This window comes from Carya illinoinensis, chromosome 5, assembly GCF_018687715.1.
Source record: "Carya illinoinensis cultivar Pawnee chromosome 5, C.illinoinensisPawnee_v1, whole genome shotgun sequence".
Taxonomy (NCBI): Eukaryota; Viridiplantae; Streptophyta; class Magnoliopsida; order Fagales; family Juglandaceae; genus Carya; species Carya illinoinensis.
In genome coordinates this window covers 45576157-45588690 of record NC_056756.1, presented here as the reverse complement: position 1 = coordinate 45588690, position 12534 = coordinate 45576157, and the positions used below count along the sequence as shown (strand labels likewise).

General features: G+C 40.0%; 1 protein-coding gene and 1 pseudogene across 1 annotated transcript; one reads left to right on the top strand and one right to left on the bottom strand.

Moving 5' to 3' along the window:
* Window positions 1-2797: 2797 nt before the first annotated feature.
* On the top strand, window positions 2798-5423 carry LOC122310400 (annotated as a pseudogene).
* A 147-nt stretch (window positions 5424-5570) lies between these two features.
* Window positions 5571-9595, bottom strand: LOC122311014. The gene is made up of 6 exons (XM_043125352.1): window positions 8762-9595; window positions 8264-8478; window positions 7411-7699; window positions 7203-7285; window positions 7019-7110; window positions 5571-6449 (listed from the first exon to the last, which is right to left on the bottom strand). The coding sequence occupies exons 1-6, from the start codon at window positions 9089-9091 to the stop codon at window positions 6217-6219; spliced, it is 1242 nt and encodes a 413-aa protein (XP_042981286.1). The 5' UTR covers window positions 9092-9595; the 3' UTR covers window positions 5571-6216.
* Window positions 9596-12534: the final 2939 nt, after the last annotated feature.

Genomic DNA, 12534 nt, shown 5'->3' with positions numbered 1-12534 from the left:
CGAAAGGTGTGGGTTTTAGATCTAGTGAGCATTGGATGGTCAAAAGGTGAAGAATGTATGCTGGGTTGTGTGGGTTTCGGTGTAGGTGAGGTTGATGAAGGAAAGGGATTAGTTGGAAGGGCTTCGGGTAGAGGGTTGGAGGGCTGGACGAAAGAAGAACTTTGATGAGGATTGGAAGTAGAGGGAGTCGGTTGTGTAGAACAAGCAGGAGAAGCTGTGAGATGAGAAGGAGGCGGCGTATGTGAGGTTGAAGATGAGGGATCCGAGAGGTGGATTTCGGGTGGTGTGGGATTAGGGGATTCGAGTAGGTTAGTATGGGTCTCTTGGGCTAAAGGATGGGTTGACCCATGGGATGGGTGGGCCGGAGAGTGATGGGCCGAAGAGATAGGAGGGAAGTTTGTAGAATTAAGAGGAGAAGAAGTGATATGTTGCGCAGGAGAAGACATCCGTGGATCTGGGCGTGGGATTTGAGAAGAAATTTGAGAAGAGGACGGAGCAGATGCAGGTAAGGAAGAGAAAGGAAAATATGTTTCATCAAATCGTACATCTCGGGAAACATAAATTCGACCAGTAGGAATATGCAAACAGTTATATCCTTTATGATTTAAACTATATCCAATAAAAATACACAATTGAGAACGCATATCCATTTTATACCGGTTAAAAGGTCGAAGACTGGGCCAACATGCACATCCAAAAAATTTTAAGAATTTATAATCAGGCTGTTGGTTGAATAAAACTTGAAAGGGAGAAAGATTTTTTAAAATAGGAGTAGGCATTCTATTTATTAAAAAAGTGGCAGTTTGAAAGGCCTCAGCCCAAAATTTGGATGGGACCGAGGAATGGGCTAAGAGAGAGAGCCCAGTTTCCACTATATGACGATGACGTCTTTCTACGCTACCATTTTGAGCGTGAGAATAAGGGCATGTAATACGATGTGAAATGTCTAGATTGAGAAGAAGAGAAGAGAAAGGACGGAATTCACCACCCCAGTCAGTTTGAACAGCAATGATATTTTTGGAAAAAGTATTTTGTACAAATTTAATAAAGGCTAAAAAAATAGTAGAAACTTCAGATTTAGCACGTAAGGGAAAATACCAAATATATTTAGTAAAGTCATCAACAATGGAAAAATAAAATCTAAAACCACTAGAGGATAGCACAGACGCTGGTCCCCAAACATCCAAAAATAAAAGCTGAAAAGCATACTTTGATCTAGACGGTGAGAGAGGATGAGGAAGAGTGTGAGATTTCGCTTGATAACAAGAAGTACATGAAGTAAAATGAGATGAAGAGGTAGTAGGTAAATTATTTTGACGGATAGTGAGCGAGGTGATTCGTGAAGACGGATGTCCTAGATGGGAATGCCAAATTTGAGGAGTTGTCCTTTCGCCAATGAAAGATTGAGGTGGATTGAAAACAGTAGATCTGGAAATGAGCTCTTCATTTGTTGGAAGCACATATAAGCCATTCTTAATAGGTCCCCGAAGAAGTACTTCCTGGATATGAACATCCTTCACAAGAAAACCAGAAGAATTAAATTCAAAGAAAACTGAGTTATCAATACAGAACTGACGAACAGATAATAAATTTTTAGAAATTGAAGAAACATGAAGCAAGTGTCGGAGAAGGAATTTGCTAGTTGGTGTCGGAAGGATGCCAGCACCAGTATTCTGTATGGGAAGAGCTGACCCATCGCCAATATGAACTTGATCAGGCCTAGTATACGGTGTGGAGGTCAGATTTAAGTTGGAAAAATCCGACGTGAAATGGTTTGTGGCAGTGGAGTCTGGAAACCAAGAATTAGACGAAGAATCTGGAACCGAAGTGAAATTAGCTGAAAGAGATGTAGGTGGTGGAGGCTGAAAATTATGAGTGAAGCGATGATAACACTGGAAAGCGGAGTGGCCGACTCGGGTACAAATCTGGCAGGTGGGTTTATTCTGAGTTTGAGAGGAAAAGAAATTGGAGGCTCCAGAAGGGGAGGGGCAAACACCACCACGTCCCCGACGGTAAGTGAGACCTCGACCACGATTTGAGGGAGTGGACAGAGAACGAAACTGAGTGGAATTGGCAGAGAAGGATGCAGTGGAAAGTGTGGTTTGAGTTTGATGTGCAAGCCGTGATTCATGATTTAATAGGTAACTGTAAACTTGAGAGGCAGAGAGTGGTTCGGGTCTGGTAGTGATAGAAGAGACCACCGACTCATAATCGGTCCCCAACCCAGCCAATAAATAGACTATAAATTCATGAGAGGAAAGGGGATGACCGGTAAAGGCAAGAGAAGAAGCTAGAGATCGAGCTTTGTGGAAATATGCGGAAACCGAATCTGAACCTTTCTTAAGAGTAGCTAACTGGTATTGAGTTTGCATGAGGTGGGCGGTAGACTGGGCTGAATATAAATTGGTAAGTGTAGACCAGATTTCTTGAGAGGTGGAGCAATCAACTACTTGAGAGAGGACAATATCGGTGAGGGAAGAGTAGAGAGCAGAAATTATCATTTGATCTTGGAGGAGCCATGAGCTATGAGAAGGATTCGGTTTGTCATCAAGGGTGGAAGGAGGAAGTGGAACGGACCCATCGACATAGCCAAAGAGCTGATAGCTTTTGAGAAAGGCAAGAATTTGGGCTTTCCAAAGAGGAAAGTTATCATGCGATAGCTTCACTGTGATAAGATGAGCAGCAACATTGGTGAGAGAAGGGTTAGGATTCGGAGGTGGAGGGGGAGCCATGGATGACCAAAAAAAAAAAGGATTCGGACAGTGGTCTTAGGGAGCTCTTGATACCATGTTAGAGAATGATATTGTACAATAGAGACAAGCCATTTGAAGAAATGCCTCTATGGGTGACTGTCATTCTAAATCTGGAAATACAGAGTATTTTTCCTACCTTCAGTAGTACATAGTGCTGTATGCTATTTAAAGAGGAGAGAACAATCCAATGGATTTTTACAGAAAATTCTAGATGTTTCTACAATCATTTTCTACCAATTTCAGAGTCATTCTCACACGGTTTTGGCCTTGCATTCTGTTGAGAATTCTGTTGAGGCGAGCTGGCAGGACATGAGTGCAGCGGACTGGTACGAGGTAGTGCAGCACGTTCTGGTGCGCTATTAGGGCCCAACAAATATATAAATATATATATATATAATATTATGTTTTTGGATAAACATGCATGTACATGATCATGCATGTGATCATCAGCATACGCACGATCAATTAAAGCAAGCTTGGCTATGAATTGGCGTAATCTCAATTAGATCATAAAGGTAACATGGTCAGTCTGTAATTAAGGTAAAAGGCCAGAGAACCTTTGCCGAGTAAATAAGTGTGAAATACGCATGCGGAAAATAGACGGATGCATTTGTTTTTGTAGTACTCTGCATGGCTATAAATATCAAATAGGAGAGAAAATAAAGATGTGATCCTTACAGATTGCTGCATTATTACCCGCGTATAGGGCAATTAAATTAAGGTTAACCTTTCAAAACAGCATTAAACATGGTTTCCCTCATCCTCATCCTCTACAGATCTCTAGCTCAATGATTCTGCCCAGTGTTCTTATCGTCTCTCGACGAACTGTCCGCAAGAACAAGTTTGTTGATTTTTGGGTTCGTTCTGATCTCTCTCACTCTCTCTCACTAACACACCATTTTATTCTGTTTATGGAACATATAAATTTTATCCATCCTTTTTCTTGGGTTCTTTTTTTTTTCGCGTATTTTCCTTCCCTGAGCCATGGAGATCAAAACGTGCAGTGTCTTATGATCGCCAAATGTTCATGCATGGTTCTCGCTTCGAACATACGATTTCAATATGTCACTTTATTTTTATTGTAAATAATTAAGAATCTTCATTAATTTTTATATCACATACGTCTATAAGCATTTTTAGCTATATATATATGAACAGGAGAATATCATCTAGATCTCATCCTTAGCTATGGAGCAGTGCCTGTGATCGTCCCAAGAGTTAGTGGAGTCCACATGCTGCTGGAAAGCTTTGAGCCCATACATGGAGTTCTTCTCTGCGTATCGACTCATCCCTTTACGATGCAGAACTGTCTGCTTTTTCACCGGAAGAAAGTTAGGGAACTGCATGCAAGTGATACCACCATTGACAAAGAGATTGAACTAAGGCTCGCAAAGCTTTGCCTCGAAAGAAACATACCGTACTTGGGAATATGCAGGGGATCACAACTACTCAACGTTGCATTTGGGGGTACTCTTTATCAAGACGTAGAGTCTAGAGAAAGAACTCTCAAAGCAATGCCCTGAGCTTCAAAGAGTGACTCATTTAAATTATGAAGATTATGATGGGCATCGCCACCCAGTAAAGGTGGTGCTGCATACCCCTTTGCATCACTGGTTTCAGGATTCTTTGGAAGATGAAAAAATGGAACTCATGGTGAATAGTTATCATCATCAAGGCGTTAAGCGATTAGCTCAGAGATTCGTTCCCATGGCTTTCGCTGTAGATGATTTGGTCGAAGGGTTTTACGATCCTGATGCTTATAGTCCCGGAGAAGGAAAGTTCATAATGGGACTTCAATTTCATCCAGAGAGAATGCGTCACCCAGATTCTAATAACTTTGATTATCGTGGATGACCTTCTGCATATCAGGTGTGTGTATGTATATTATATATACCGTTACTCTAATTAGAATTTAATCGATATTCAGCACTGGTTCTCGTACGTCTAGGAATTTGTGAAGGCAGTAATTGCTTACGAGAGGAAACTTAATTGCTCAGCATCTGTGCCAAAGGGTCCAAAGCTTAATCAAGAACAGGAAACCAAGAGAAACATAATTCTAAAAAGTATTTCGACTGCAAAAAGCATGTGCATCTCAGGGAGTGGAATGGTTTCGGCCCACAAATCCGAACTGGAAGTTGGAGCCGAGTTTTTGGAGGTAATTACCAGAAGTTGTCTAACATTGAGAACGAGGCCGAACTTCATTTTCATCCTTTATATATCTTGGGTCTCATCTTGTGCATTTCAATTTATCAAGTCCAGGGAATTTGAGCTAGTTATGTTGTGTTTCTGCAGGAAATTACAACATTGCTCAATGCCATTGAGCTTGAAGCAAGAAAATAGGCTGAAGCAGATATGGGCGCAACAGTGAGGAACGCATCGTTGTACGCGCAGAGTCTAAAGTTAAGCGCTGAAAGGGAAAGAGTTGCAAGGACCATAATGGAGATGATGTCAATAGCACAGCTATCTGAGTTAATGTCCATCTACCGCCTCATGCGCCACGTATGTTCAGAGGCTTTAGAGAAAAATGTTCAAGAACTGATGATGGAAGAAGATTGAATTTCGATGTACTTGTTAAAACCCTCGCTCCAGAGACAACTCATCCATCTCCTTGATTTGTTGATCTTTGGGATCATTTTTTTTTTTACTTTCAGTACTTTGGGATAAGTTGTTCTGTGGGAGATCGTTTGAAAATGATTTTCACGTTGAATTGGCATGTATAAGACATTAGAACAGACGATTGAGCTATCAAGAATGAAGATGGCTCCCAAAACATGAATATATATAAAGTTCATAAGAAAGAAACTCGAGTTTCCCGAATTAACAATCAGAAACATCTCCAGCAAGCATTTAGTTGAATGATTTAAAAGAAATTACAAAGTTCTTCAGTCGAAGCAGTTGAAGAACATAACAATTAGCATTCAAATACACATGATCTCGGGATGATTAGAATTCAAATAAACAACTCAGGCAGCCTGAAAATGACACATACATAACCTATCAAAATCCCCAAATAAATAAAAGTACATTCTAGGACTAATCATCAGGACAACAAAAAGAGCCTGGAATCTCATAATTTAGCCTTAGCTGGATTGACGTTCAAAAGTACAAGTAGAATGGGGCTTGCTTACACTGATGATGCAAATAGCAAATCAAACCACCAGTAACCTCGATTGGAAGTTTGGAACTAGGCCTTCTGCAACTGAACCTTGCTCTATACCTTTCTCTCCATTAGCTTTAGCCTTATTACTGCTGCTCCAAATTATACAGCCTTTACTGTTTATGCTTTCTTTATATATATCATTTTTCCTTCTTATAGAAAATACATAAACCAAACCAGAGGATAATTAACTAAACTTCCAATCTTGAGCTCCACATAAAGGGGTTTTCCACAGCCAGCCCACGCATGGATGGCAGAATATATTAATCGGTTGAGACAGGAGGATAACAATTACATCAAAACTTACTACCGGCGGCAGAAAAACAGGAAGTCTGGATGATTGACCTGAAGCCGTCTTAACCAGTTGTCAGCTTCCTGCAAAAGGGAGTTTGCCAATTGGCGCTCAAATCCCCCATTAGGCGTCCACAAGGATCCTTTGAACTTGTATGAAGCCAAACCAAAAACTGGTAAGGTCATCTTAGGGGCACCATCCACCTCACTGGGATATGTCACCATTGGAGCTTGTCCACCTGGTGCACCTGAAAGAAATACATCATGAGTCACATTTACACAACTAGACTAAAAAATCTTGACTCCATTGGGAATACTAGAAAATTAAAAAGCAAACTTGTTTCACTGCACATGCACATTCCTCCCACAAGCCACATGAACACATTCAGCATAAAAAAGAACAAATAAATTCAGCATCTTCCTTTATTCACCTCCATGAATCATCAGATATAACACATTGTGTGCATGAGCGTGTAGAGAATATGAAAATACTCTTGGTTCTGGGTACCAAATTATATGAAATGCACATTAAACCAATAATTCAATTAACCTCAATCATCAAAACCACAGAAAGATATGTGATCACGAGAATTTTTTTTTTTTAATATAAGTTATGTGATCACAGGAATTTTTTTTTTTTAATATAAGTTATGTGATCACACAAAAAATCCCCCATGTCGAATTCACGAAGACTGAATGAGAGAGACCACATTCATATTCTGGACATGCTAAATGTTCACATTACAGCAGCAAACAACCAAATCACATCCTCACTCGCGAATAGGAGAATAGGATGATTGGTAAAATTTTTCCTTACCTTCCACGGGAGTATGAAGAGAATGATACGTCAGAAAGCAAGCATCCAGGTCTTTTAATGTTGGCCCAGTGGGTATTCTGTAAATCGGATACCTACAAAATTTAAATAACAAGGACAAATTAGTCACATCTGCAATAACTGCATACATAACCAAGTAAAGCAAATGCAATGTTAAAGGACATACCATGCCACAGAAATCCAGCTGGAAGACAGATCACAACTTCTTAGTGTTCTCAGCTCAGGAAAACGGCAGGCAAGATCTGATATCTGTTGCAACAGAAATTATCAAGATAAGGCTTACGAAAAGGAAGAGCATAAAATCATACACATATGGGTATTTCCCAATTTCTTATTTTAGTTTAAGTGAAGGAAGAAGAAAAGGGGGAACTAACCTTGTCAGCTAAGGGTTCACGGCTATAAGGCAAGTCCCGTTCAAAATACTCAAAAAGCAGGGAACCTTGAGAATTCACAGATTCCCCCTCATCACTAGAAAAGTCTTCCGGAAGTTCAGTATGTTGGTCCCTCAAAAACAATCCATCCATCCTAAGAGCAATCTCACCAGATAGACGGTGATGATTCCGTTGCTCCCGTACATAATTTAATCCTCTTTCAGGCTCACAATCACTGCAACCATCACTACTTGAATCTCTGGACTCACTATCACTATGCTCACCCGGTCGCCTATTGTACAAAGGAACCAGAAAATTTGTTTAAGAAAACCATGTGATTGCACGAACACTGTGTAACTAGCAAAGAAAACAATATAACTCAAACAAGAGCAGCATCATGCATTTAATGGACTATTTCAACAGATCCTCAGTTAAAGAAAAGTTTGCCCCATCGATTGCCATCCTCAAAATAACAACTGGCGAATTATGGCATCATATAACTACTTCAGGGGATACATTGAGCTTTGTGTGTGTGACTTATCAAAAAAATATATGAGTGTGTGTGTGTGTGTATGCGCATTGAATATTGCCCCCTTCATTGAAACATAAAGCTCAAGTACCAGCTTGCCACTAGTTCTAAATCCGCAATCTGTTCTCTGAAGCCATCGTTCAAACTTCCAAACTACCCATTGTTCCAAGTGGAACTTGCTCCCGAAAAACAAAAAATTCAAGGACATTTCCTAGTATATTTAGAGTACAAGTCCGAATCATACGTCCAAACTACCCATGTTCGTAGCATTGCATTGATAATAATCTAAACAGAGCTCAATGCCAGTAATATCAATAACATCAATACCTGGACTTTGGAGATGACTTCGTGGGCTTGCCATATATCTGTATGCCGGACAAATACGGAACATAGTACTGAACAACACAGTCGCTGTCATTCAATATTAAAGGCACTCCGGCACCGTAAGCACTCCACTCCCTAAAAGACTCCCATAAATCATCGAGCACAAAATAAGGCCGAAGCTGTTCATCATCACAAGTCCTAAAGGCCCTCATTGTCCTCTGCACCCAAATTGAATTTAACACTGCTATTAACTCATAAACAAAATTTGAATACAAGCTCCATACGGTAAATAATATAACTTCTTACATTAACCAATATTTTAAGTTCGGCATTTACTTCTTATATCAGATCCACTAAAAAAATTTCCAACTTCACTTGGTCAAATAATTATATTCATTGGTTAGTGAGTTAGTTGCTTCATCTTTTAAAAAATCACTAAAAAGTCCACCCCCCTCCTAGATCCTTAGATTTCCTCACCAGCCAAACACAAAATCAACGAACCTTAGAGAGATACTGAGCCGGCACGGAGGGCGTGATCGCTTGCAAGAACCGCTCGAGGTTACTCAGCTGCGGAACCACCACGGGCTCGAATGCTGGCACGGCGACTGGCTTGGGAGGCTCGTCGGACCCGGCCCGGTTCTCCGGCTCCCTGTTCGCCAACGAAGCAACCTGTTTTACCGTAACCGCCAGCGATTGACTGGCTATGACGTCACTCTGGGCTCTCCGAAGTTGCTCCCTCCGCTGGTTCTGGTGTGCCCTACGCGCTTTAGCCGGATTGTAAAACCGGTCCTCTCCGCGGGCTCGCTCGAACTTCAACCCGGTTCCCAACATGTCGAAATACTAAAAACACCGTCAAATCCGCTTCACCCCCAATAAACCCCGAATTAAGTCAACGGCTTGGAATATATCGACGGACGAGGTAATTAATCCGACTGTATGCGAATGCAATTGGAGATGAGCTATTCCAATATCAAAGTAGAGGATCTGAGGGTCTAGGGCTCGAGAAAATCAGAGGTTGGTGAATGCGTAAGGAAATTGCTGAATCCGATCAGGAGAAAGCGATTGGAAACTGTCGGAAAGAAAACCCTAATGAAAGTTGAGAGCTACGATAGATCTGGTGGTGATGAGGGTAAGTATTGACTAAGGGCAAAATAGTCAAATGAATATTCCGCAGAGAATAGCTATGCAGGGGAAGAGCAAAAGGTATGGAAGCTCAGAATTTAAATGGACGGAGGCAGGTGGACAAGAAGAGATTTTGGAAAAGTCGAGTTTATCCTCGATGGACGATGGGTATCTGTAAGAGAAGGGAGTAGGGGTAGTTTGTGGAAATTGGTAGGTAATGATTAAGATCGTTATCTATTTGAAGAGATTTATAAATTGGGAGGCGATTGGTGGGAGTATTTTGGGCTGCAGAAGGAAACATCAAGGTCGTACACGGGTTGGGGACACGTGTGAGTGGAAGTGGAAAAGAAGACACGTGTATGGTGGGATTCAGAAGGGGGACGCGGAGGGCTGTCCCGTTAAGATTTTCTCCAGAAATATTCATTTATATTAGATGAGGCCCCAAAAAAGAGAGAAGAAAATTGTAGTACTAGCAAAGCCACACGGTCTATTGAGGAGCGTGAGGAGACGCACCCAAAGGAATGGGCCCACGTGGAAAACGCGGAGTGCCCATGCTTGGTTGGGAAACATAAAAAGGTATTTCCTTAATATTTTTCTCGTCATCCAAACGCGGACAATGGACACGTGAGGGTCGGTTTGTAAAGTGAATTATATTTGATCAGCCCCACGTTTGTTTAGCGTAAACACCGGACTGAGCAGGAGTTTTCCCAACATTACTAGATGTTATCAGTAGATAGATAGTATGGATGGAACACTGAACATTATGAGTCTGCAGTTATATTTCCTTTTTATAAAAAAGACGTCGAATTCTAAACTGATCGGCCCCACGATTGTACATACACTTCTGTTTTATAAATTGGATGGTGTGTAAAAAAATTTTAAAAAAAATTAAAAAATTATAATTTTAGAATATACATATCAACTTATATTTTTTTTAAAGAGTAATACTATATATAATCATGATTTATATAAATACCGTACATTCCTTTTAAAAAAAGTTGATTCAATTATTAAAAAATTAATATTTTCATATAAATTTTATATTAATTCACTTTTTTTAAAAATTGTATACAACACTTACACACTTTATGATTGTAAATATCATTTTTATTTTAAAAAGTATGCCTCATTATAGAAAATGTAGATTTTTTTTTTATATAGAGTCCAAGTGTGTTATTTTTTATTTCTTTTCTTTTTTCAAACGCCGTATGCAAGGCACACTTTAATAATCTATTAATCATTTTCAAGAATAAAAAAACATGAATTTACAAACTCCAGCAGGGGAGCACCACCCCCTGTCACCACAACCGTGGCCCTGCCTAGGTGGTGCGAGCAACCCCACTGCCTATGGAAACTCCAGCAGGGGCTGGGGGTAGTCTAGGCCCAAGCCTGCCTCCTCTGCACCTTGAGCCAGGCTTTTAAGCACATTCCAATTATATATATATATATATATATATATATTGATACCAAAATAAAGTTGTTTGGGTAATACATTCATTTTTTTAAAAAACATTTGATGAAATGTCATCATTTTAGATGGAATTCAAATTTTTTTATTAAGTCGTATTGGGTGGGGCTTAAGTTAAAAACTCTCTCTCTCTCTCTCTCTCTCTCTCTCTCTCTCTCTCTAGAATGAAGGATTTAAAAATTTTTTTAGTAGTTTAGCATTTTTTTTTTTAATTGTGGTTTTGTTGTGTATTTTGTTATGGAATGTGAATTGTATTTAATTTGGTTTAGATTCTCGTGGATTTTGACTCTTTATTGTGAATTTGTGATTTTTTTTTTCCCCCACAATCATGGGTGGGCAATGTTATGGTGGACGGGGGTGGACAGTTTAATAATCTGCCCAACCCCCCAACACCAGGCTGGGATGTGTGTTTTAAGTATTAGCTTTGAGGTTCCTCGAATGCTTTACTTCTGGTCAAGATTTATTAGTGTTATTTGTTTGAATTTTAAGGTTTATAGTAAAATAAATAAATATATTTGTTAAGGTCGTATTTCATATACCTGGACTAAGTTTCTGCAACCCAAGTCGAGATGTTTCTACCTGTAATCACAAAAATAAATATGGGCTCGCTGGTGATCCGGTGAATCTCTGATACTAAAATCAGTATTTTTTGTAGGAGAATAATATAGTTTAAAGAGTTTCATTTATACTTACAGAATGACTTTTATACAGGATTTCAAAAGGGCATTCTCGTACCTCGTGTCAATGGTCTGTGCCACACCCATAGTTGCCCTGATCATAACCTTTAATGTGGCATGTCGACTAAGTTGGTATTATTAATGTGGTGTAGCTTCTCGGGTGAAGTCTCGACAATCGGTGATCAGAACATTCACTTATTTTCTCCATCGTCAAAGAATATAGGTCATTGCCAGTTCTTTCCATTCACTTGCTGGCGTAAAATCCTTTAATGCTGGGCATGCATCACAGGCGAGTGTCAAGGTGGGCGCATCTCGTCTATCCCCTTTAACTTGCTTTCTGCACTATGCATTTCCTTTTTGTAACACAATTTGTGGGCCAGGCCCTTTTAGTGATTCTTGAGCCATGGGAGGGGACAATGTTGGCCGCTCAGGGGCCAAGAACCTAACCTTGTGATAGAACATATGCTGAAGACTACATCATTATGCAGATAAATTAAGCGGACAATGTTCTGAGGGTAGTCCATATGGAATTATGGATATTTTCCATACTGGTTGTCCTAGGGAATTAGTTAACGCCACTTTCGACTGCGAAATCTCTTTGATTTTGCTCTTGGTAATGAAAACGTGACTTTTGTATACAACTGGGACTCTTGGGTTCTGAATTCATTGCCTCGTAGCTTCATGTCATGCGGAAGTGGTGGCACGCTAACCGAGGACCTCGGACAATCCAAACAATACGATCCAGCTCAATCATGCACGAACATAATTGAAGTTCCTATTCTTAGGTCTCTCAAAGATCTTCACCCGGCTGGTTTGTTGGTGAAGCATGGGTTTGGGTTAGAGTACAAAGATGATTGAGCATGCGTTAGATCTCGTAGGCTATGCCACTATGACTCTAGTAGGATGACTGAAAAGTTGGAATGCTTTTGCAATCTTCTTATTAAACGCAAGAAAACCAGGTACGCTTCTCTCTTATTTGATCTAATATTAAAGGAAAAATTGTACGC

Coding starts and splice junctions, on each gene's coding strand:
- LOC122311014 (XM_043125352.1), bottom strand. CDS start 9,091: ATGTTGGGAACCGGGTTGAAGTTCGAGCGAGCCCGCGGAGAGGACCGG. Junction 8,479..8,761: donor CGGCTCAGTATCTCTCTAAG/GTTCGTTGATTT, acceptor ATTTGGGTGCAG/AGGACAATGAGGGCCTTTAG. Junction 7,111..7,202: donor AGCTGGATTTCTGTGGCATG/GTATGTCCTTTA, acceptor TAAATTTTGTAG/GTATCCGATTTACAGAATAC.